The sequence below is a fragment of the Scyliorhinus canicula genome, chromosome 11 (assembly GCF_902713615.1).
Source record: "Scyliorhinus canicula chromosome 11, sScyCan1.1, whole genome shotgun sequence".
NCBI lineage: Eukaryota > Metazoa > Chordata > Chondrichthyes > Carcharhiniformes > Scyliorhinidae > Scyliorhinus > Scyliorhinus canicula.
In genome coordinates, this window is record NC_052156.1 from 72,746,345 (window position 1) to 72,768,344 (window position 22,000).

Below are 22,000 nucleotides of genomic sequence, written 5' to 3' on the forward strand. Positions count from 1 at the left end.
TATGAGTCACTCCCCTCATAAGTTAATTCTTTCATATCATATACTGAGAGCAACAATGACAGTATTTCAAGTTTGAATCTGAGAGATGTTTCTGTTTACTTAGATGGGAAGTGGCGCCATTTGATTACTCATCCCAAATAGCAACTGTTTGCACAGTGTCACCTGAACAAAAACCCAGTGCTGAGCATTTACTTACCTGCACCTTAATTGTCCCTAAGAATTCAGCATTTAGTGGGCAGAGCACAAGTTTCCATTCGGATTTCCAAAAGCCATTCCTAAAAACAAAATAATTAACAGAAACATTTTATAGTTAATCGATTAAACACTAAGGAGGCAAGGAAGTGATTACAATGTACTGAGAGACCGATTTTGAGCATGCTCCCTCAGGAACTGTAACTACAGTATCCCCAGTGTACTTGACAGTGAATTGAACATACTTAATAGTGACAGGGATGGGGCAGCACGGTGGCACAGTGGTTAGCACTGCTGCCTCACGTCACCGTGTCCCAGGTTCGATATCGGCTTTGGGTCACTGTCCGTGTGGAGTTTGCACATTCTCCCCGTGTCTGCGTGGATTTCGCCCCCACAACCCAAAGATGTGCAAGGTAAGTGGATTGGCCACACTAAATTGCCCCTTAATTGGAAAAAATTGAATTGGGGTACTCTAAATTTGTTTTTTTTTAAATAGTGACAGGGATGAAAAATAAGTTGGGAGAGGGCGATGCTTGGCTGAACTAATTCAATTCTTACTCTGTTCTTAGTCAGAGTGTGGTATAATCTTTTGAAATATAATGAGTCCATCATACTTTGTTGTGTTATAAGTATGAAAAACAACATAATTTTAAGTTGATTCCCATCCTGTAGTTGGAATTCATAAATACCTCCCAATCTGCAATTAACTGCTAACTTACCTCTCGACTTAAAATCGACAGGATGGCAAATCGACTAGTTATTTTCTGCTTGGTCATCTTCCCATGTTTTCAGTTTCCTGGGAACCTTAGATAGCAGAGTTCCAACCAGGCACGATACCATGAAGATTCCAGAGAACACAAAAACACAACCAATCCCAACCCCATATTATTCCCAAAATGCACCCCCTCCCCATAAACAAAACCTTAACCCAACTAAAAAGACAAAGACAACACCCCCCCCCCCCCCCCCCCCCCCCCCACAAACAGCTGATGGTAACCAGTTCCCTGAAAACAGAGATGAAAGGCTGCCATCTTGAATCAAATCCACCCAAACTTCCATCGACCATTTCATGGTAATCAGGGTGAGGTTTTTTAACCCTTTCAGGTACAGTATCTGCTGTTGAACAGGAGACTGTGCACTGAAAACATGCAGATTTTACCTCGAGTAGGTGAAGAAAATTGCCAGGTAGTCTGTTGCCCAATGATACTAAATCTGTTTTATGTTGTGCGGGAACAGGTACACAGTGCAATATGCTCACACCAGGACATTTAGGAACCGTGTTCTGCATTAATCACTTAAAGCAGAAGAATACCACTTTAACAAAAGAAGCTGTACTTAATCTTCTCAAGTGGGCATGTTAGGTTCAATAAATATTTTTGGTAGAAAGGAGTAGTGGCGGACTGGGTCTAAAAATATTGGTTGCCAGGAGACAAAGGGGGCCCACCCACAACTACAATGCTATCATTTAATTTTCATAACGAATAAATAAAATTTTCAAAAAATACACATGGAAAAAAGGGTACAATTAAAATTTTTGTGGAAAAAATGTGTATTTCTTAGTAATTACAGTGTACATGTACTGTACATATTACTGGCAGTAGATACCAAATGTAAATACAGAATGTTATAATTGAATTTTTTATTTATTTTTTTAATTTTAAGTAATTGGTTGATATTTTTAAATAGTTTACTGCACAATTTACACATTAACAGATAGTTCAAAAGCACAATAGAGCATTGCATGCAGTCCACTATATTAAGAGCAATCGTTTGTGTTTGCTAGATGATTGTGAAAATCTGCCAATAATTGCTTCTGCATCCAATTCATCTAACAATTCCTTTTCATAGAATTTACAGTGCAGAAGGAGGCCATTCGGCCCATCAAGTCTGCACCGGCTCTTGGAAAGAGCAACCTACCCACGGTCAACACCTCCACCCTATCCCCATAACCCAGTAACCCCACTCAACACTAAGGGCAATTTTGGTCAGTAAGGGCAATTTATCATGGCCAATCTACCTAACCTGCACATCTTTGGACTGTGGGAGGAAACCGGAGCACCCGGAGGAAACCCACGCACACACGGGTAGGATGTGCAGACTCCGCACAGACAGTGACCCAAGCCGGAATCAAACCTGGGACCTTGGAGCTGTGAAGCAGTTGTGCTATTTCAATGGACAGCAACATGTATGATTCCAAATTCTCCTCAGACAGCGAATTTCTTAACCTTGTCTTTATGATCTTTAGCTTTGAAAATGTCCTCTCACATTGGACTTGAGTAACTGATAGTGTGCAGATGACTTTATAAAGTTCATAAAGGTTATCATATGCCTTGTCATGAAGTCTGTTGGATGCCAGAACTTTTAATACACACGATGGGCAAGTGCTGCAAATTTTACAATTGTTGCAACTGGAATCCATATTCTCACCATCATTAAGCAATAGCTTTAATACATCAAAGTTTGAAGCAAAAGAAAACAATTCCAATATTACTTGATCTTTGCTGATTTGTGGAAACAGCTTAATAATACCTTCCAATGCTTCATCTTCAAGGCCCTTCTCTGCAATAGTTTTAAACTTTGCTGGGTCCAAGCAGGACACATCTTTATACCACAGTTTGTGTTGTACAAAGTGTGATTCTAGTGACTGGACAATGTGATCCATTATTAGGTTAAACACATTTACTCGAAAATCAGCTAGAGAATCTGAGGAACTTCTTTCATCATCAATAAGCTCATCTGCCATTCTTTTCTTCTTCCTCTGCCTCTTAACTGGCAATGCTGTTTCCAACGCATCAATTTCCAATGTTTGATTTTCATCCATATTCATCTGTGAAATCCTGTCATTACATTTATTTACAAATTCCAAAGCCTTGCTGTGAACGTTATCAAATGTTCTTGTCTGTTCCTTCAACTTTGTTGTAGCTGAATCTACCAAACACCATGCAGTAAACATATCTAAACCACTTGTCTGTAGATAACTTGATAACGGGGTTGTAGTTTCAAATATATACAAGTAAGTAAATGCTGTCAATATGTTTTCAAACTTTAGAAGACTCTGAAGTAAAACATTTGCTTCATGTTTTGTTTTTGCATCAAACTTTTCTGAATCTTGTATCATTGATAAGCATGTCAATAGATTTACGAAAGTACTGGCAACGGCATCATCAAAACGTCCAAATATAGTTGTTGCTGCATTGGATTTTCCTGACCATCTGGTCTCACCAATTAGCTTTAATCGTTTCATTTTTTCTTGTCCTAGATGTTTACCAACAACTTCTATCCATACAACCATTCTCTTGCATGATGCTTTCACAAAAGTTGCTATATTCTGGAGCAAATTGAAAAAAGAAACTGCAGGCACACATTTTGTTGTTTCAGTTATCACCAAATTCAAGACATGGGCATAGCACCATACATGAACATGTTAATCAGATACATCAGCAATTTTACTTTGTAAACCATTATACTGGCCATGGTAGCTTGCAGCGCCATCTGTGCTATCAGATAAACATTTTTGGGGGTCAATTTTAAGATGCTGTAATGTTTCAATCAATAGATCAAAAAGTCCCTGTCCTGTACCATCATTACTTGGCACAACTGAAAGTAGTCGCTCACAGATAATACCTTTAAGCACATACCGAATAATAATGCTAAACTGATCGATGGATGAATTATCTTGTGTTGAATCAACCTGAATAGCATAATATTTTGCTTGAGAAACTTCATGAATAATTCTTTCTTGCATCATATTCTTCATAATTTTGATTAACATGTTTATAGTTGTTTTACTCAGGTATGTAACAAGTCCACCACGGCCTTTACTTTGAGCCTTTCCTTGTTGCTCTAATCGTTTGATTCTTTGTTTAGACTTGTTTTGCACTGCAGAAACATGAGCTGCCATAGTGGGGTCATATTTTTCCATCAACTGCACTGTAGCTAAAAAATTGCCATGATTCAGAACCTCGTTATCTAGAGTGTAGGCCGATTCATTTCTGTGACCTCGAAAAGCAAGTGCTTGCTTGCCTAACATCTTTATGATGTCTATAATCCTCATGACAATACTTCTCTGCTTCAATACTTCTTCTTTCCTTTTAATTAGTGATGCTGCAAAAATTTAACTAAGATGCCATCATTAACCACACTGATATATTGCTGAGCATTTCTGACATGTGTTGTCGATTCATGTGAAGTCAAGCTCTGGCTAATACGCTTGTAGTCACTAAAGCCACGTACAAAGGGTGATGGATTACAAGTGTTGGGAAACTCAAAGGCTAAGCAGTATGAACAATATAAGCATCTATTTTCTTTGTTATATGTTAGCCATTTTCTTGGGACTGAGTCATTCATAATTTTCCCCTCATACAAACGAGCATCAAATGGCAGATCATCAAGTGGCTGAAGTGGATGTTCAGCAAAAAACTGTTTTAGCTTTGCTCGTGATGGATATTGGAAGATTCCAGTAATTGATCTTTCATTTTCTTGCGTAGGTTCATTTACAGGATGTGCTTCAGAAACCAAGTAATTTATGCTTGAAGGAATATCTGATTCCCTGTCCCTAGTTGAAGCTATGTGTTCAGATGTTGCAACTACAGGCAGTACAGATACAAGGAAGCCAGAAGAAATATTGGGCCTGGGTTGATTAGTAATGGATGCACTTGTATTTGTCTCTACATTCAAAGTAGCTCTTCTCTGTTCTTGTAACTCGCATGTCATTGCATCATCACCATGAGCATTGTTTCTTGCTTCTTGATTATTTGTTGCAGAACTGGATATTGATGTGGATTGTGCTTGTGGTATTATAAACTCTGTAATAGGCCTGCATCGCTTGGCTGATTCCTACCTTTCTTTTTGTTCTTTGCGTTTTAGTGACCCAGATTTATGCTTTTTCTTTTCCATGCTGGTAGGGGTAATATTCCTGAAATAAAAACTTAATTAAAAATAGCCCACATTGGGAAAAATGAATATTGATGATTGCAAGACTAACTTGAAGGAACGCCAGATAAACCCCAACTTGATAAAAAATATAAAATAACTTACTTATACTTCAATAGGCTATGTTCATTAGTCAATACTACTGTGGCCTATGCATCTTCAGAAGAGGAGACAATCCACTGTCCAGTGTTCACACCAGCAAGCAACTGAGAAACTTAGAAGTTTGGTCCGACTATAGTAAGACATTAAGAATGGTCCCACGACCAAAGTTAACATGTCCAGTTTGATACCAGTGTAGTGTTACAAGTCGCAACCCTTTGAGTTTACCGATCATGGCTTATCACTTCAATATGTTTGACCTCATGATTCACGGTCACAGCCTCTCCTTTTCGGTGACCTCACGACCCTATGTACTGCTTGATATCCTTTCAAGTTGCCGACCATCTCAAATCACAAACTGTAACTTTATCTTTAAATTCACACACTCTTGCTGAATACGTGGATTTCCAACTATGTCCTACCCGTGTGAACCAGCCCCCCCCCCCCCCCCCCCCCCCCCACCCTCCACTCCTTTTCACATCCGTTTAACACTGCTTCGTTCCTTCATACACTGAGTGATTATTTGTTTGTTTTTTTATTGCATTTTTATTTGGTATTGCTCTTTTTAAAAACAATTATATTTTATTAAGTTGGAATACAAATCTCAGGAAAGAAGTTGGAGATTTATTTATCTAATTAATTATAATTTTTAAGGGCCCTTCAGAGATTCACGGGCCCCTTCTTGGCTCTCCGGGCCCCAGACCGATGTACCGGCTGAACCAAGACTACTGCTTGATATCCTTTGAAGTTGCCGACCATTTCAAATCACGAATTGTAAGTTTATCTTTAAATTCACACACTGTTGCTGAAAACATGGAATTTCCTTAATTATGCCCGACCTGGGCCCCCCCATTCCACATCCTTCCACTACCTCCCCTGCTTCGTTCCTTTTCATGCACTGCTTATTTGTGTCCTGTTCTTTTTTTTCTTATTCCTTTTTATTACTAAAACAGATGTCTGTGTTTTTTTCTTTATTGCATTTTTATTTGATATAGGAGGCCCACTTCATCAGGGGCCCACTTGCCATCGGGCAAACTGACACCCTGGCCAGTCCGCCACTGGAAAGGAGCCAATCATTTAACCTTGGATTTTCTTTTTGGTGGCGTGTTCCATTTGAAGAGACCTTGTGTGCATGTGACACACGTGCATTCTCAGTACCAACTTCTGCTATTCCTGCACAAAAGCTAATTTGTCAAAAAAGAACCATAGCTCCCACTCCTGTCAGATCCAAGGTATGGTGGCTCCTCCCCTTTAATTCTCAGATGGCTTAAACTGTTAAATTATGTACTTCCTGGTGCTGGTGATCCGCAAGTATTTCCCTCAAGTAATCTTTGTTGGGTGTCATGCTTGTGCAGTTATGCAATCTGCGCTGTGATGCCCCAGAAGGTAGAGTAGCCCTTTGAACATCTCAGCATTGGCTCATGTGCGAGTAGGACGGGGTACCTGGAACATTCTCAGCAGAAGTAAAGTACCACAACAGGAAATTGATGGCATCAGGAGAGGCAAAGAGACAACCAGAACTAGAGATGTCTAACTGATTACCTAACAATGTTGTTTGAATTACTTTTAGTCTCTGTCAAAAAGATTATATAGAATTGAGAGAAATTAAGCGGATTACATGAATATAACTTACCAAAACTCATTTCGCTGATATTTGTGAGATTCAATGCAGGCAGTGATGACTTTCTGATTGCCATATGTTTTTCCATATACCTGCCAAAGAAAATGCCATAAATTCTGCAGGAATGAGTGCAAGAGGTTTCAGGAGTAATAGGAAACAATAATTGTGCATGATAAGGTGACGGAGAAGGATTCTCTCTTGAAAGCTCAGTGGCATGAGGAAATTGCTTGTTGAACCATGTCAATAAGGACTCCCCCAGTTCACTCAGTGCTGACTTAGATAATCCCAGCTGTGTGATAGTAACATTGGCCTGAGTGCTTCCAGTTAGAGAGGTGAAAATCAGACAGCGTTTTCCCTCCTGTTGGAAGTGCTTGTGTGCTGATAGTGGGTGAGGATATTATTGGACTCGATTCTGCTGTTTTCCCTCTGGCTCTACACCTCCCCTACCCTCACACGCTCACTGCCTCTGCTAACATATGAGGAATAGCTACTTATGCGAAGTAGGGTGGAAATATACCTCAACGAGGATCTAGCACCTTGTGATGAGATTAAAAATCGACAGAAAAGGATGAAGAAGAGAGAATGATCGAGTGATTATGATAAATTATTCATTTTTCAATTTTGATATGGTCACGAACATTGCATAGAGCACACTATCTGATTACTATCTAGTGATTGTTCTCCATGGACTGGGGAGGTATGCCCAGCCTTTGTGATGCTGAATTAGGAGATTGTTCTGTGATTTCCTATATGTTAACCAGGCGTGTCAGCCACGGCTCACTTGGTAGCAAACCTCCGGAGTCACAGAGTTTCAAGTTTAGGTCCCCTCCAGGCCTTGAGCACAAAAAACAAAGCTGACACTCTGATACTCCAGTGCAGTATTGAGGGAGAACTGCACTGTTGAAGGTGCTTGCTGCCTTTTGGACGAAACATTAAACAGAGATCCCAGCTTGAATAGATGCAAAAGATCCCGTGGCACTATTTTGAATGAACATCATAGGAAATAGATTATCTGGCTGTTTGTGGGACTGCAAATTAGCTGCTGCATTTCCTACATTGAATCAGTGGCAACATTTCAATACCGCTTCATTGGCTGTAAAGCGCTTTGAGACATCTGGTGGTCATGAAAAGTGTTACAAAGCAACTCTTTATTTTTCTTTAGGCTATAGCCTGAGTATTGCTACCTTCCTTGCTGGTAGCATAATTTCTTGAGGTCACATAGCATGGTTTTCCAGGCTATGCACACACAGACACACATCAGGGTCTGGTAATGGGAACAGTGTCATTTCTGGAGGCCACTTACAGAGCAGTTTCCATCCGGATAATGCTTCTTCACATAACTAGTGAGCGCACTTTCTACAGCTCTCCTCCAGCTCTCCAGGGAAGTCTCTGATGCATATGGCTGGATTTCAGAAACATTTTTGTTCAAGTGGTCAAACTTAAATGAAACATTCTGCACTGGATCCAGAAAGTAGCCGTTCCCAAGGTTACCGTGTTCTGTAATTAGCACCTAAAGAATAAACAGATCATGAGTTTACCGAACAATTGATTTTCCAGAATCGTAAGGTATTTGTCTTGCTTACCTATTTTTGAATGTCAATAACTTGTTCCCATTTCAGATGAATTATTTAAAAATGATGTAGATTTGTTCTTCTGGAACATCAATAAAAATTAACTGCTTGAAAAACACTCATACCTCAAAAACAGCTCTGTCGACTGACGCCATTTGAGCCCATAACATCCTATCAGTTGTTTTCTTCAGAGAAGATACATTAAAGTACAAAAATGCAGCAATGGTCAATCCAGACGATTTGAAAGGAGATCCAAATACTTACTGATTGTGCAAGATTTATCCTCGACCTCTGATGAGATTCGAATGACATAATTTTGAGAAATCCTATAGAATTTTTGATGTATCAATATCTAATTAATGTCATTGTATTTTAATTAAAATATTTCTGCAAAGATAGAACTATTATTTTTAGGATTGCTCACATTAAATTTGTAAATGAAGTTCAGGAATGTCTTAATACTTGCAACGGGGCATTGGGAGAGTGGTGATATTTTTAGGGAATTATTTTGTGGTGTATTAATAGTTAAATGGGGAACCTTGGGTGTTAATAACGTGTTCATATTTGTAGGGGTCTCTGAGAATGTGTTCATGCGTGCATTGGATGTGTTAATTGTTACAGAGGTCCCTGAGTGTGCTAATATTTGCAAGAGAAGAGGATTGGTTAACTCAGTTGGCCAGACAGCTGGTTCAAACCTTCGCCAACAGGACAGGTTCAAATCCCATAACGGCTGAGGTTATCCATAAAGGCCCCACCTTCTCAGCCTTGCCCCTTGCCCCTCACCTAAGGTGTTGTGACCCTCAGGTTAAATCGCCACCAGTCAGCTCTCACTCGAAAGGGGAGAGAGCAACCTATGGTCTTTGGGAATATGGGGATTTTCAGTGGCAAGGAGTTCTCTATTAATTAATTGATAGTTGTAGAAAGACCTTGGTTAATATTTCTAAGGACGTGCCTGGGAATTAATTAATGCTTGTCACGGTTCCCTAAGAATGTACACTATTTGTTAATGTTTGCAGAGAATCTCGGCACAGGTAAAGGTTTTAAACCAACTGGTTTTTGATGACAAAATGTTATTTTGCCATTTTGTGGTGAATATCAAACCAACAACGGCTGGTTAAAAATTATGACCCAGGTACACAAATCTCAGAATATTTACGGTGATGAAGGAAGCCATTCAGCTCACAATACCTGCACTGGCTCTCCAAATGAACATCTTGACTTTGGGCCATTCTCCTGCCTATTTCGTAACACTGCACGTGTTTTTATTCAAATAATGATCAAATGTCATCTTGAATGCCTTGGTTGAACCTGCCTCCCCCACACTTCAGGCAGTGCATTCCAGACCCGAACCCCTCATTATGTGAAAAAGATTTTTCTTGCATCACATTTGCTTCTTTTGCAAATCACTTTAAACTTGTGCCCTCTTGTTCTTGATGCTTTTACAAATGGGAACAGTTTCTCCTTCTCTGTCCAGCCCCCTCATGACTTTGAACACCTCTGTCAAATCTCCTCGTAGCCTTCTCCTCCACAAGGAGAAGAATCCCAATTTCTCCAATTTATCCTCAAAACTGAAGTTTCTCATCCCTGGAACTATTCTTGTAAATCTCTTTGGCACTCTCTTCAATGCGTTCACATCCTTCCGATAGTGTCTCGCCCAGAACTATACACAATACTTCAGCTAAGGTCTAACTTGTGTTGTGTACAAGTTCAGCATAATCTTCTTGCTCTTGTACTCTTCGCCACAATAATAAAGACCAGGATGCTGTATGATTTATTAACTTATCTCTCCACTTGTCCTGCCACCTTTAGTGATTTACACACATATACCCCAGTTCCCCTGTTCCTGCATACCCTTTAGACTTGTACCCCTTATGTTATATTGTCTCTCCATTTTCTTCCGACCAAATGCGTGACTTCCACTGTTCTCTTAATAGGTATTAAAGCAAGAAGATAGTTACATGGCTTTGGCTCAAAGAGGTAATGAGAGTTTCAAGAGGTTTCCAATACTTCTCTGGCCTTTTCATTTGAATGCAGAGCACAACTCGACTAGCATTATGTTGAATTGCTTTGTTGTATGACCTCAACTCACCTGTACAAATCTCTGTCTGACTTGGAGCTGCTGCTGTACACTGGAACTTAATGTCTCGTTCTGCAGAGAAAGCTTTCAGACAGGTCTTATTGTTGAGTCGCTTGGGGTGGTTGACAATTGTTGGCATCATGAATGGCCTGAACACTGTAGAATCACCAAACAGTCCCACACCAGACCTTCCGGGAGGGGCAAGGGTATTGATGAAGCAGCTGGAATGGTATGACCGAAGACACTTCCTTGAAACTGTCCTCTGACAACTACAACTATTTTGCTGGATGTCTGGATCAATCGGCAGCAGTTATGTTTTTGTGTTGTTTACAGGAATTTCATTAGCCCATTGAGAACTCAAAGAAATGGCTCAAAGTAATGGTGGTGCATGTTAAGTAATGGGTTGAGAGACATTCCAATTAGTTGTCTCATTTATGTTAATATCTAATAATTGACACTGATATGTAAAGGGGCTTCAGGTGGCCTTTGTGTCAGGTGATGTGATGATAAGAGTTTTGTGCAGAGTTTGTTAAAGTGAAATAAAGGTGTTTGAGAAAAGGAACAGTACCTTTGACTCTATACAACAGCAGCTAAACGTCTAATAGTGCAATGTCACTGACTCCACCCTCCGACCCACAATGATCATCAAAACAGCTCACCTGACTTCTGAACAAACGTATCCAGCAGCACAGGCTCCAGGTTTGGTTCTCTGTCTCTGCTGAAATTATCCCATGGTGAATCATTTAGAGTGGCTGAGCCTTAGGTGGATGCAGTTACATTGGTGAGGTGGCTAGCCTTAGCCAAATTTCGGATTTGGTTATTGGCTATAATCTTTGTGTTCTCAGTGGACCTGAAATTCTGGCCTGTTGCACATAAATGGAAGTCGTGTTGTATCTCAGGCCATAATGTATGTGTGAGTGGAGTGAAATACCAGCCTAGCCCCTGTACTGTCGTTAGGTTTAACCCTACTGGTGAATCCAATGTTGGCCCCAGATTTCATGAGGATTAATTTTCCAAAAATTAATGAAGATGTGGTAAAGGTTGGCTGTGGGCAGACCTACTAGATCGGAAATGCAATACTGAGTATGGATGGGTTCCATTTAGTACCACTCCCAAACAGAACAAACATCAACCTCTGATTTCGTGAAAAAAAATCAAGGAGATTATTAGAGACAAAATGTATAGGATTGAATTCCATCTTAACTCTCTTTACCCCTCGCCTGCTGTCCCCGCCATTAGGATGCTTCTTTGAGCAAGATTTTGATCACCTGTCTTAATATCTCCTCCTGCAACTAGCTGTCAAATTTTGCTTGAAATTGCTCCTGTGACAGGCCTTTGAGACATTTTGCTACGTTAAAGGTGCTATGTAAATGTAGATGGTTGTTCTAGAAGCCTTTTTGGGAGGGAGATTTCACTTTGTTCCACTATTGTCCTCTCCCCATTACTGGATCTTGCTGCCCCACTCCAGCCTGAATGATGGATGGGCATCAGGTAGGGGAAAGGGAGACTAATTTTAGGCGTTCAGCTAAAGAAAGGGTACATTTAAACAAATTATATAGAGCCAAGAAGCAAAAAAACAGCCAGATCTTTAGGTTGTTTAGTTGGACTTTGACTCTAAGTCCCTTTAGTTAAACAGAATGGTAAATAAATTAATCTCCTTCACTGTCTGCCTACCTTTTCCATGTGTTCCGCTACTGTAATAGGAATGAATTGTTCCAGGTTATATTTTGCAGTGATTCTGTAAAATAACACACAGTCAGTACACTGATTCTTATCTGAACCACAAAGGGCTCCTTTCTTTGGCTCGCGATGGAGATGCAGAGATCATAACGTTTGGTGAACGAGAAGTTGTCAGCCTCACCCCATCAGTCGATAGCTGCCTGAAACTTCACACGCCAGTGTTGAATTATTTCTCACAATATATATATATATATATATATATACTTTATCATTCAAACTAATGTTCAATCTCAGGATATGTCTAGTATCACCTTGTACAAGTCATTTTAAAATTTAACACAACTGCGGCTAGCCTGTGTGTTTAATTTTCTCACTCCTCAAATCATTCATTCATTTTGGAATGGTGTCTCTCAGTTCCTGGCAGCCTTCTGCTACCTCACTTATATGTGATCTCAGACAGTGACTACTCCCAGGATAATTGACTACCAAGCACAAAGCGAGGCCCCACTTTCATCAGACATCCATATGCAAATATTTTACTGTAGGGGTTATTATACAATGAGTGCACTGGGAATTCTGATTGATTGTCTCCTATCTTAACCTTCTGCGCTAATAGTGATTCCGTGGCCGATTGCATTTCCGTAGTGAGAGCGGACATGGAATGGGGAGGAAACATGTTGCCATCTCTGAGGTTAACAGCAAGTCTGGACCTACACAGCCACTTCAGCAATGCCCAACTTGTGCCAGAATGCCAGCTGGGCCAGATATAACCACTCGGATGCTGTAGTTAACAGCCAGGCTCCCATAGGCCCCATCTGCCAGAAGTCACTGACCATATACATCTCAGGAGCCCTTGACTAAGCAACAGCAACATTCCATCTCTAAGTCACTGCGGAATCACCTTGTAAAAGTACTAGCTTAGGTAAGGGGCCATACAGTGGTTAGCACTGCTGCCTCAGCACTAGGGACCTGGGTTAAATTCCAGCCTTGGGTGACTGTGGATTTTGCACTTTCTCCATGTGTCTGCATGGGTTTCCCCCGGGAGCTCCGGTTTCCTCTAACAGTCCAAAGATGCGCAGGTTAGGTGGATTAGCCATGCTAAATTTCCCCTTAGTGTCCAAAGGTTTAGGTGGGCTTACAGGGATAAAGTGGGGATGTGGGCCCAGGTTGGGTGCTCCTTCAGAGGATCGGTGCAGATGCAATGGGCCAAACGGCCTCCTTATGTACTGTAGGGATTCTATGACAGGTAGCAGGAGCTCAGAGCTGGGTGATAATTTGGGGTTAGGTCTTTGTGTAAGGCATGAAAATTATAAACTTTTGAAATCTGCGCACAAGGTATTACTGTAGTAGTTGATGGTTCTGCAATGTTAGATGACATGAATATCAATGCTGGTCTTTTGATGGACACAATTTATTCGAGGGTGGAAGGTCTGGGACAGATGTTGTTCATAACTCAATAGAAGGGAATGTTTGGCTGAAGTGCTATTTTTGAAACTAAAGATCTTAAGATGTAGGTGAATATTGAAGAACCTTTGTCTTCTATGTTGTCCTCTATGTCATCAGTGTAATCGCGCTCATTGCACTGAACACTTTCTGGTGGTGGCTCCATCCAAGGGTTGTCTTCATTTCAAAGCAACATTATGAGGGTGCAGCACATCACAATTTTATAGTGCACTCTCTCGGCTATTTAATAGGTCTCTTCAGGCACTGAAATCATTGCTTGAGGACTCTGCTCACTGAGGGTTGTAGTGGAGCCACAAATCTGGCTGCATTGCAATTCAGCTGCTGATTAGAGGCTCCAGAGAGGAACCATGTGCCAATTGTGTAGGGGATAACCCTAATGCCCAAAACAACAGCTGCTGTGCAGGGCCAAGAAGTGGTACATGGAAGATTATTGCAAGGGAAATACATCCTGGCAGTTGACAGGACAGTAGTCGCAGATCTGCACAATGTTCTGCTGGTGATCACAAGGCGTTATGATTCATGAAGACAGAATGAATGTTTGCAAGACCTCACAGGATGACATGGGTGCAGTCAGTGAGGTCTTCGTCTGAGGAGAAGCCTGCAGCGCGTCCAAATCCCAGAGTCTTATCCTTCCAGATACCCATGGTGAAAAGATGAGTGCTTGCTTCAGTTTTAAAAATACATTCGCGCCTGCTTAATGGGAGCACAGACTGCAAATTGGCTGATGTTGCTTAATGTCTCTTGGCAGACTGGAAGGAGCTCAGACAAACCGGTTGAGAACCACAATGAGTTTGGCTATGGATGGAGGTATTGTGATAGATGTTGATACATCTATAGATGTTGAACTGGCTGTCGAGAGCAGCAAAGCCTCTTTACATATACTCCTCAGAACAGGTATGTGACTGATCTTCCTGCCAGTCTATTGACATTAGGCAATTTTGGTTACCAGCTTCTTTTTCTAGGGAGTTATCTGTCTGATGCAAGGCTTCCTACACTCCAACAGTGTTCCATAAGGTCTGTATAGAGGAACTGCTTGGTAAGTTTAAGTTAACCAGCAGTCTGGTTATTATAGATTGGATAAATTTATGTATTGGTCCAAATCGATTGGATAAATTAAGATAATTGTGTTTTTTATAAATATTTAGAGTACCCAATTCGTTTTTCCAATTAAGGGGTAATTTAGTGTGGCCAATCCACCTACCTTGCACATCTTTTGGTTGTGGGGGTTAAACCCACGCAAACATGGGGAGTATGTGCAAACACCACACGGACAGTGACCCAGGACCGGGACTAAACCTGGGACCTTAGCGCCATGAGGCAGCAGTGCTAACCACTGCACCACCGTGCTGTCCAATGTAATTGGTTTGAATGCCAGTTGAGGATCAATGAGGAGATCTTTAACAAGAATGGGCATTGGGGGTTCATATGACATTGAAGATGTGACATTGTTAGAAAGTACTTGCATCAACGTGTGCAGATTTTGTTTTCTTTATTTGTTCATGGGGTGTGGGCATCACTGGAAGGGCATTTAATAGTGAGTGGCACGGTAGCACAGCGGTTAGAACTGTTGCTTCATAGCGCCAGAGTCCCAGTTTCGATTCCCAGCTTGGGTCACTGTCTGTACAGAGTCTGCACGTTCTCCCTGTGTCGCCATGGGTTTCCTCCGGGTGCTCCGGTTTCCTCCCACAAGTCCCGAAAGACATGCTTGTTAGGTGAATTGGACATTCTGAATTCCCCCTCCGTGTACCTGAACAGGCGCCGGAATGTGGTGACTCGGGGATTTTCATAGTAACTTCATTGCAGTGTTAATGTAAGCCTACTTGTGCCAATAAAAATTATTCATTTAGTTAGTCAACCACATTGCTGTGCGTCTGGAGTCACATGTAGGCCAGACCAGGTAAAGGACATTAGTGAACCGGATGGGTTTTCATGACATTTGACAACGTTTCATGGTCTTCATTAGACTTATTTTATTCCAGATTTTTATTGAATTCCACCATCTGCCCTGGTGGGATTCGAAGACCATTACCCTGGTTCTCTGGATTACTAGTCCAGTGGCAATACCACTACGCAACTGGCTCCCCTAGATTAAAGGGGGAATAAATCACTATCAAATCTTGAGATCTATTATTTGTGTCCTTATCTATCTTTATAGCTATCTAAAAAAAAAATAAAAAACAAAGTACAGGAGCTATCATTTCAGCTCAGGCTCACCGTTGTATGTTCTCACATATCAGTTCATCATCATTTAGCAAAGCCCGCATATCTGCAACAACCAAGAGAAAAATTGCAAAGCTATACCAAGTAATACATCAATGTTCGTGCAAGTGGCCCTGGCCTTAACTCAGGTCTTAAGGTAGATCTTATTCACTGGCACCAATGAGAGACTTCAACGTAAGGGTTTATTCCACATTGCCACTTGGGCCCCTGCAAATGGAGCTGTGAGGAAAGCAGAACGGACTGTAGGATGGATACATTAGGTTGTCTTTGCCAGAATTTGTAGGTAGAATCCAGAGTAAAGTCCGTTCTCAGTTCCCTGATGTATCACCAGCTTCAGGTACAAGCAACCAATGAATTGAAAAATTGGCAACTCCAATGATTGATGCAGTATTTGTGGTTCTCAATTTGACTGATGAGTGCTATTTATCTTTAGGTAGAAAATTAACAATTATTTTTGGGAGGGGACCACAGTAAATTTTCTGCCCATTGGTATGTGGGGCAGCACTATGGCGGAATTAAACAATTGCCAACTTTTGACAACAAGATTAGAATCTTACCTTAGTCCTTGCTGCGATGGCAGGACCATTCTCAGGTCTGGAATCTAACCCTCCTCACAGCATGCTCAGCAAGCTGCTCTTCACTGATGTGTTATCTCAGTTGGTCTAACATCGACTGCAACTGGATGCAGTGAGACTCGAATCAGGCTTCCGACACAGGAGATGGTCCAACACTGTTTTATTGAACTTTCTTGTTGCTGTACATTATCTGCTGTGGGTTGACACTCTATTAATCTAAACTGATAACTTCAGACTGGCTTGACCAGACTAGCTCTCTGTCACATGGAGAAGGTGCTCATGGCCTTGTGCACTCTAATTATCTCTGTAGCTGTATCCAGTGAGAAGAGGCAGAGTCTTAATGCCTCGTGTGTTTAATAGTGGTAGTGTCCTGTCTGGTGATTGGTTGTTCTGTGTCGTCTGTGTTCATTGGTTATCCTGCCTGTCAATCACTGCCTGTCTGCATCTCATATCCCTGAGTGGATATTATGACATCTCCCCTTTTTGAAATACATTTTGGAATGTGGCTGTATGTGTGACTATGTACAAGTGGTGAGTGAATGAACATATTTACATGGGAAGGTGTCTATCGTGCAGATACAGAGCAAACTGAACAAACTTTACAGGATTCAAGTCTATAGATTCAGTCTTTGTGGTGGGCAACAAATTCTTGTCGATCACCTCAGAGGTGGAGGGGGGGAACGACACCTGGACAGGCGGGATTGCTGCCAGATCGGTGGCCACGTGGTGCGAGATAAGAACATAGGAACTAGGAGCAGGAGTAGGCCATCTGGCCCCTCGAGCCTGCTCCGCCATTCAATTATCTTTTGTGGACTCTTTTGTGATCCACTGGCAGCTATGGCATTGCCATTGTAGTCAAGGAGCTGGCAGGCTGGTGGAAGAATGCTAGGTTGGTTTCGGATGCTGTCGTGATCTGACTGTGATATGAGATTCACAGACGCGCCAGTATCCAATTTAAATCGGATGCGACACTGGTTGACCGTGATGACAGCACACCACTCTTCGTCAGGATCCACACTCAGGATTGAAAGGCGGTGTGCAGGCGCGGTGGAGACCAGCTCGCGTGTGGTGATGATGCCCACCCGATATGGAGACTCGAGGCAGTCAGCATCGGGGTCCATTGGGCTTTCGGGATCAGAATCCTGCATGCCTTGTTGTATGCAGCGAACAAGTCTATGCTGCAGTTGGGATCGCTGGCTGTTTCTCAGTGGAGTGGACCTGCAGAGGGCCGCATAATGCCCAGGCTTTCCACACTGTAGACATCTCCTGCCTTTGGCTGGACATTGCCGCTTTAAATGGGCGAAGCCACAATTTGGACACACATGACGCTGATGTCAGTGCGTTCTGTGCGCCGTCGGCCGACGTTCGCACATGCGCAGTAGGGTCTTCGGCCTCATTGTCCTCCCGGTCGTGGCGCGCATGCGTGGGGACCCGGGAAAAGCGCGCAAAACGGCCACTCTCCTCGATGCTCAGGCCTTTCATTTTTGCGATGGCCCGCACACTTTCTGCCTCGTGGGAGGCCAGTTTTGCAACTTCTGCCGCCCTGATGCAGGAGTAATGATTTCTGGCATGCTTATGGACAACGCACGTTTCGATGGCAACGGAGAGGGTCAACTGTTTGATTTTGAGTAGCTGCTCCCACAGGGACTGGACCCCGAATACGATCTGATCCCGGATCATGGAATCAGCCGCTGAGTCATAATTACATGACTGCACTAGGATGCGGAGATGGGTCAAAAAGGACTAAAAAGATTCATCCTTACCCTGAAGCCTCTGTTGGATGATGTACCGTTCAAAGCTCTCATTCACCTCAACTTCGCAGTGGCTGTCGAATTTCAGCAGAATTGTCTTGAACTTCGTCTTGTCTTCACCATCGGCAAACGTGAGCCAGTTAAAGATGTGGATGGCGTGATCCCCCGCAGTCGACAGGAACAGCGCGATATTCCTGACATCCAATGCTGCCTCGAGGTCAGAGGCCTCGATATACAGGAGGAACTTCTGTTTGAAGACCTTCGAGTTGGCGCCGAGGTTGCCGGGGATCCCGAGTTGCGGAGGGGGCTGGATCTTTTCCATGCCGCTGGATGTTTGCTTGCTGGTCGTTGCAGAGTCACTCGAGGTTGCTTCGTTAGAGTTAATAGTTCTCTGGTACCATGATGTGTTATCTGAGTTGGTCTAACATCGACTTCAACTGGATGCAGAGACTCAAATCAGGCTTCCGACACAGGAGATGGTCCAACACTGTTTTATTCAACTTGCTTGTTGCTGTACATAATCTGCTATGGGTTGACACTCTCTTAATCTAAAATGATAACCTCAGACTGGCTTGACCAGACTAGCTCTCTGTCACATGGAGAAGGTGCTCATGGCCTTGTGCACTCTAACTATCTCTGTAGCTGTATCCCGTGAGAAGAGACAGAGTTTTAATGCCTCGTGTGTTTTATCGTGGTAGTGTCCTGTCTGGTGATTGGTTGTTCTGTGTCGTGTGTGTTCATTGGTTATCCTGTGTGTCAATCACTGCCTGTCTGCATCTCATTATATGCATGAGTGGATATTATGACATTCACCAGAGCAAACATTCCGCCTTCAGGCTTCCTGATTAGTAAGGGAGAATGTGGGGGGATAATGTGTCTATTCCATGAAAGGAAGGACTTCTAAAGGCACCACAACATGGGTGAGAGAAACTCACCAGCACTTGGATTTTTGAGGCTGCAGCGACCACATGACTGGAGAGGAGGCTTTGGAAAGCTTAGCCTGAAAGGCTTAGCCCCAGATCTCTCATTCTTACCCCTGCTGCGAGATCCGAGGGGCGGCAGTGAGATCTTTTCGAGGACAGGAGGAATAGAGAAACCTCTACAACCAAGTAGGCATGAATGGAAGGAGCTGGTTTAGCACAGTGGGCTAAACAGCTGGCTTGTAATGCAGAAAAAAGCCTGCAGCGCGGGTTCAATTCCCATACCAGCCTCCACAAACAGGCGTCGGAATGTGGCGACTAGGGGCTTTTCACAGTAACTTCATTGAAGCCTACTTGTGAAAATAAGCGATTATTTTTTTTATTATTAGTATAAATGGCTGAGGAAATCAGTAGCAGGAATATTATTTCTCCAACCTGGAGAGAGTGCAGCAAGACAATTAAGGACTGCAAGAGGGCAGGAAAAGTGGCCGAACACTTGCAGGTGTCAAGCCCCACACTCTGACTGTCCCAGAATTCTCCTGCACATCACTCCTCAGTTCCACTCGTTCCTCTCTCTGCAGGCACCTCACATCCCCATCTGAACCAGACACTCACCTTCAGCCTATTGTCCTCTTGTACCCATTCTTCCCAGACCCTAACAAATGGTGTCCTTCCTGTGCACACAAACCATTATGAGCATTCACACCACGTTGCTTTCCTTATATAAGAAGGGTGTAAACGATTTGTCTACAGGCTGTGAGGCAGGGGGTGGAGGGGTGGTCCTCCAGTGACTGGCATCTTGTCAGCCTATGTCAGTGCATTTCCATTTGATCCACTGGGAAGGAGGTTAATTCCAGGAGGCTTCAAATGTCAGTAGTGTCAGCACGGTGGCACAGTGGTTAGCACTGCTGCCTCTCGGCACCAAGGTCCCAGGCTCAATCCCGGCTCTGGGTCACTGTCTGTGTGATGTTTGCACATTCTCCCCATGTTTGCGTAGTGTTCGCCCCCACAACCCAAAGATGTGCACGCTAGATGGATTGGTCTCACTAAAATTGCCCCTTAATTGAAAAAAAATAAAAATTCACCTGAGGAAGGAGCAGTGCTCCGAAAGCTAGTGTTTGAAACGAACCTGTTGGGCTTTAACCTGGTGTGTAAGACTTCTTACTGTGCTCACCCCAGTCCAACGCCGGCACCTCCACATAATTGAAAAAAATGAATTGGGTACTCTAAATTTTTTTTTTAATGTGAGTAGTGACCTGCTATACGCCTTCTGGTGATCGCACAGGTCGGGACAGCTGATCTTCTGCCTACAGACCTGTGTTGCTACCTTCCATTCATCCCCTCTGCACCTTGGAGGGGCATGTGGCTGAAGAGAGGACAGCTGGTGTTGCTGCCGATGCTGCTCCTCAGCAGAGTTGGAAGGTGGAACTTCAGAAGCTTCTGCCGTGCCATGGTGAAGGTTGGGAAACGGGGAGGTGTAGTTATAGGCAAGTAAAATACTAGACAGATGAAGTGCCTTCCAAGACTTTGGTAATTACCTGTCAAGCAGTGAAAGTACTCGCTGAGATCAGTGCCTTTAATGCAGCCTCTCCATGACGGTGGCTGCAGCTCTTAAATGTAACTGATGAGAATTTCCCCAGCTTGTCAGTTTCACTAAAGAAGCTGTTCTCACTGTGCACTCGTCACAAATGATCCTTGTGCGTTGCTGACACATCAGTGAACAGGTTCCATGGGCGGGAAACGCAGGGTTCATGGCTAAAGGACCTCGCAAATACCTTCCTAAAACCTCAACACGTAATTACTTACCTGACAGATGCAAGGTAGGTTCCCCATTCTCCTTCAATGTCGCCCGGGAAAAGCTATAAGAGGACAAGATCGTGACCCGATTCTGATGCAACATCAATTTCAATACTTTCTGGGCAGCACGGTGGCCTAGTGGTTAGCACAACCGCCTCACGGCGCTGAGGTCCCAGGTTCGATCCCGTCTCTGGGTCACTGTCCGTGTGGAGTTTGCATATTCTCCCCGTGTCTGCGTGGGTTTCGCCCCCACAACCCAAAAATGTGCAGAGTAGGTGGATTGGCCACGCTAAAATTGCCCCTTAATTGGAAAAAATAATTGGGTAATCTAAATTTATTTTTAAAAATCAAAATTTAAAAAAAAAAAATTTCAATACTTTCTCATCCCCCACCCCACCCCCAACCCCTCACAAACCCACCTCCAATGAGCTAGAAAAATTCTGTCCCGAATGTCGGTACTAAACACTCTGAGCTCATGTACAACCCAGGCTACGAGCAGTGTGAAGCTCCCCCTATTCCACCCAAACAAAATATCTTAAAAGGACACAGCAGATCAGGTGGCATAATTTTCATCATGGCAATTTCTGGTGCAAGGAGTTTTTGTTGTACATGGTGTTATTGCATCTGAGTGTTTATCTAATAAATTTTAAAAATGGTATCTGTGAGGATCAAAAGGGGAACTGCCCAATTAGAGAAAGTGGGACCTAATTATTCCTGTACCAGCTTTCTCTGAGTGAGATGGGCAGTTGAGTGGCTGAGGCTTTCTAATCAAAAGACACTCTGGGTGTAATTTTTACCTTCACTGCCTGCTGGTATTCTGGTTGAGCTGATCCCTCGCCTTTTGTAGGATCCACCTGATTTCCACCCTTCTGCTGAATCATGGCCAAAGTGGTAAAGGTGCCTCTTGGAGCCAGCAGAAGGATCAGACTTTTCTTACCAGTCTGAACTGCAGTAAAACCTAGGGCCATGGAGGGGAGATTACAATAGTCAAATGTTATTTTCATCGGGATACTTTCTACTTTGCAATTTCTCTGGCCTCTGTCTCTTCTCCCATTGCCCCTCCCCCCCGCCGCAATAGGATTCATGAATTTGTCTTGCAAA

General features: G+C 42.9%; 2 protein-coding genes across 2 annotated transcripts in view; one reads left to right on the forward strand and one right to left on the reverse strand.

The window, feature by feature from the left end:
• The window catches only part of LOC119973134 (acylamino-acid-releasing enzyme-like), a 95,773-nt gene extending 84,830 nt beyond the window's left edge, over nt 1-10,943 (forward strand). Inside the window, exon 22 of the mRNA XM_038810728.1 lies at nt 10,350-10,943. Within this exon, the coding sequence (XP_038666656.1) occupies nt 10,350-10,356 (7 nt within the window). The 3' untranslated portion in view covers nt 10,357-10,943. The remainder of the gene's footprint in view (nt 1-10,349) is intronic.
• The window catches only part of LOC119973135 (F-actin-capping protein subunit alpha-2-like), a 50,387-nt gene that overhangs the window by 22,734 nt on the left and 5,653 nt on the right, over nt 1-22,000 (reverse strand). Inside the window, exons 3-7 of the mRNA XM_038810731.1 lie at nt 15,851-15,902; nt 12,167-12,230; nt 8,148-8,354; nt 6,857-6,936; nt 197-275 (exon numbers count right to left, since the gene is read on the reverse strand). Coding sequence (XP_038666659.1) covers nt 197-275; nt 6,857-6,936; nt 8,148-8,354; nt 12,167-12,230; nt 15,851-15,902 — 482 coding nt within the window. The remainder of the gene's footprint in view (nt 1-196; nt 276-6,856; nt 6,937-8,147; nt 8,355-12,166; nt 12,231-15,850; nt 15,903-22,000) is intronic.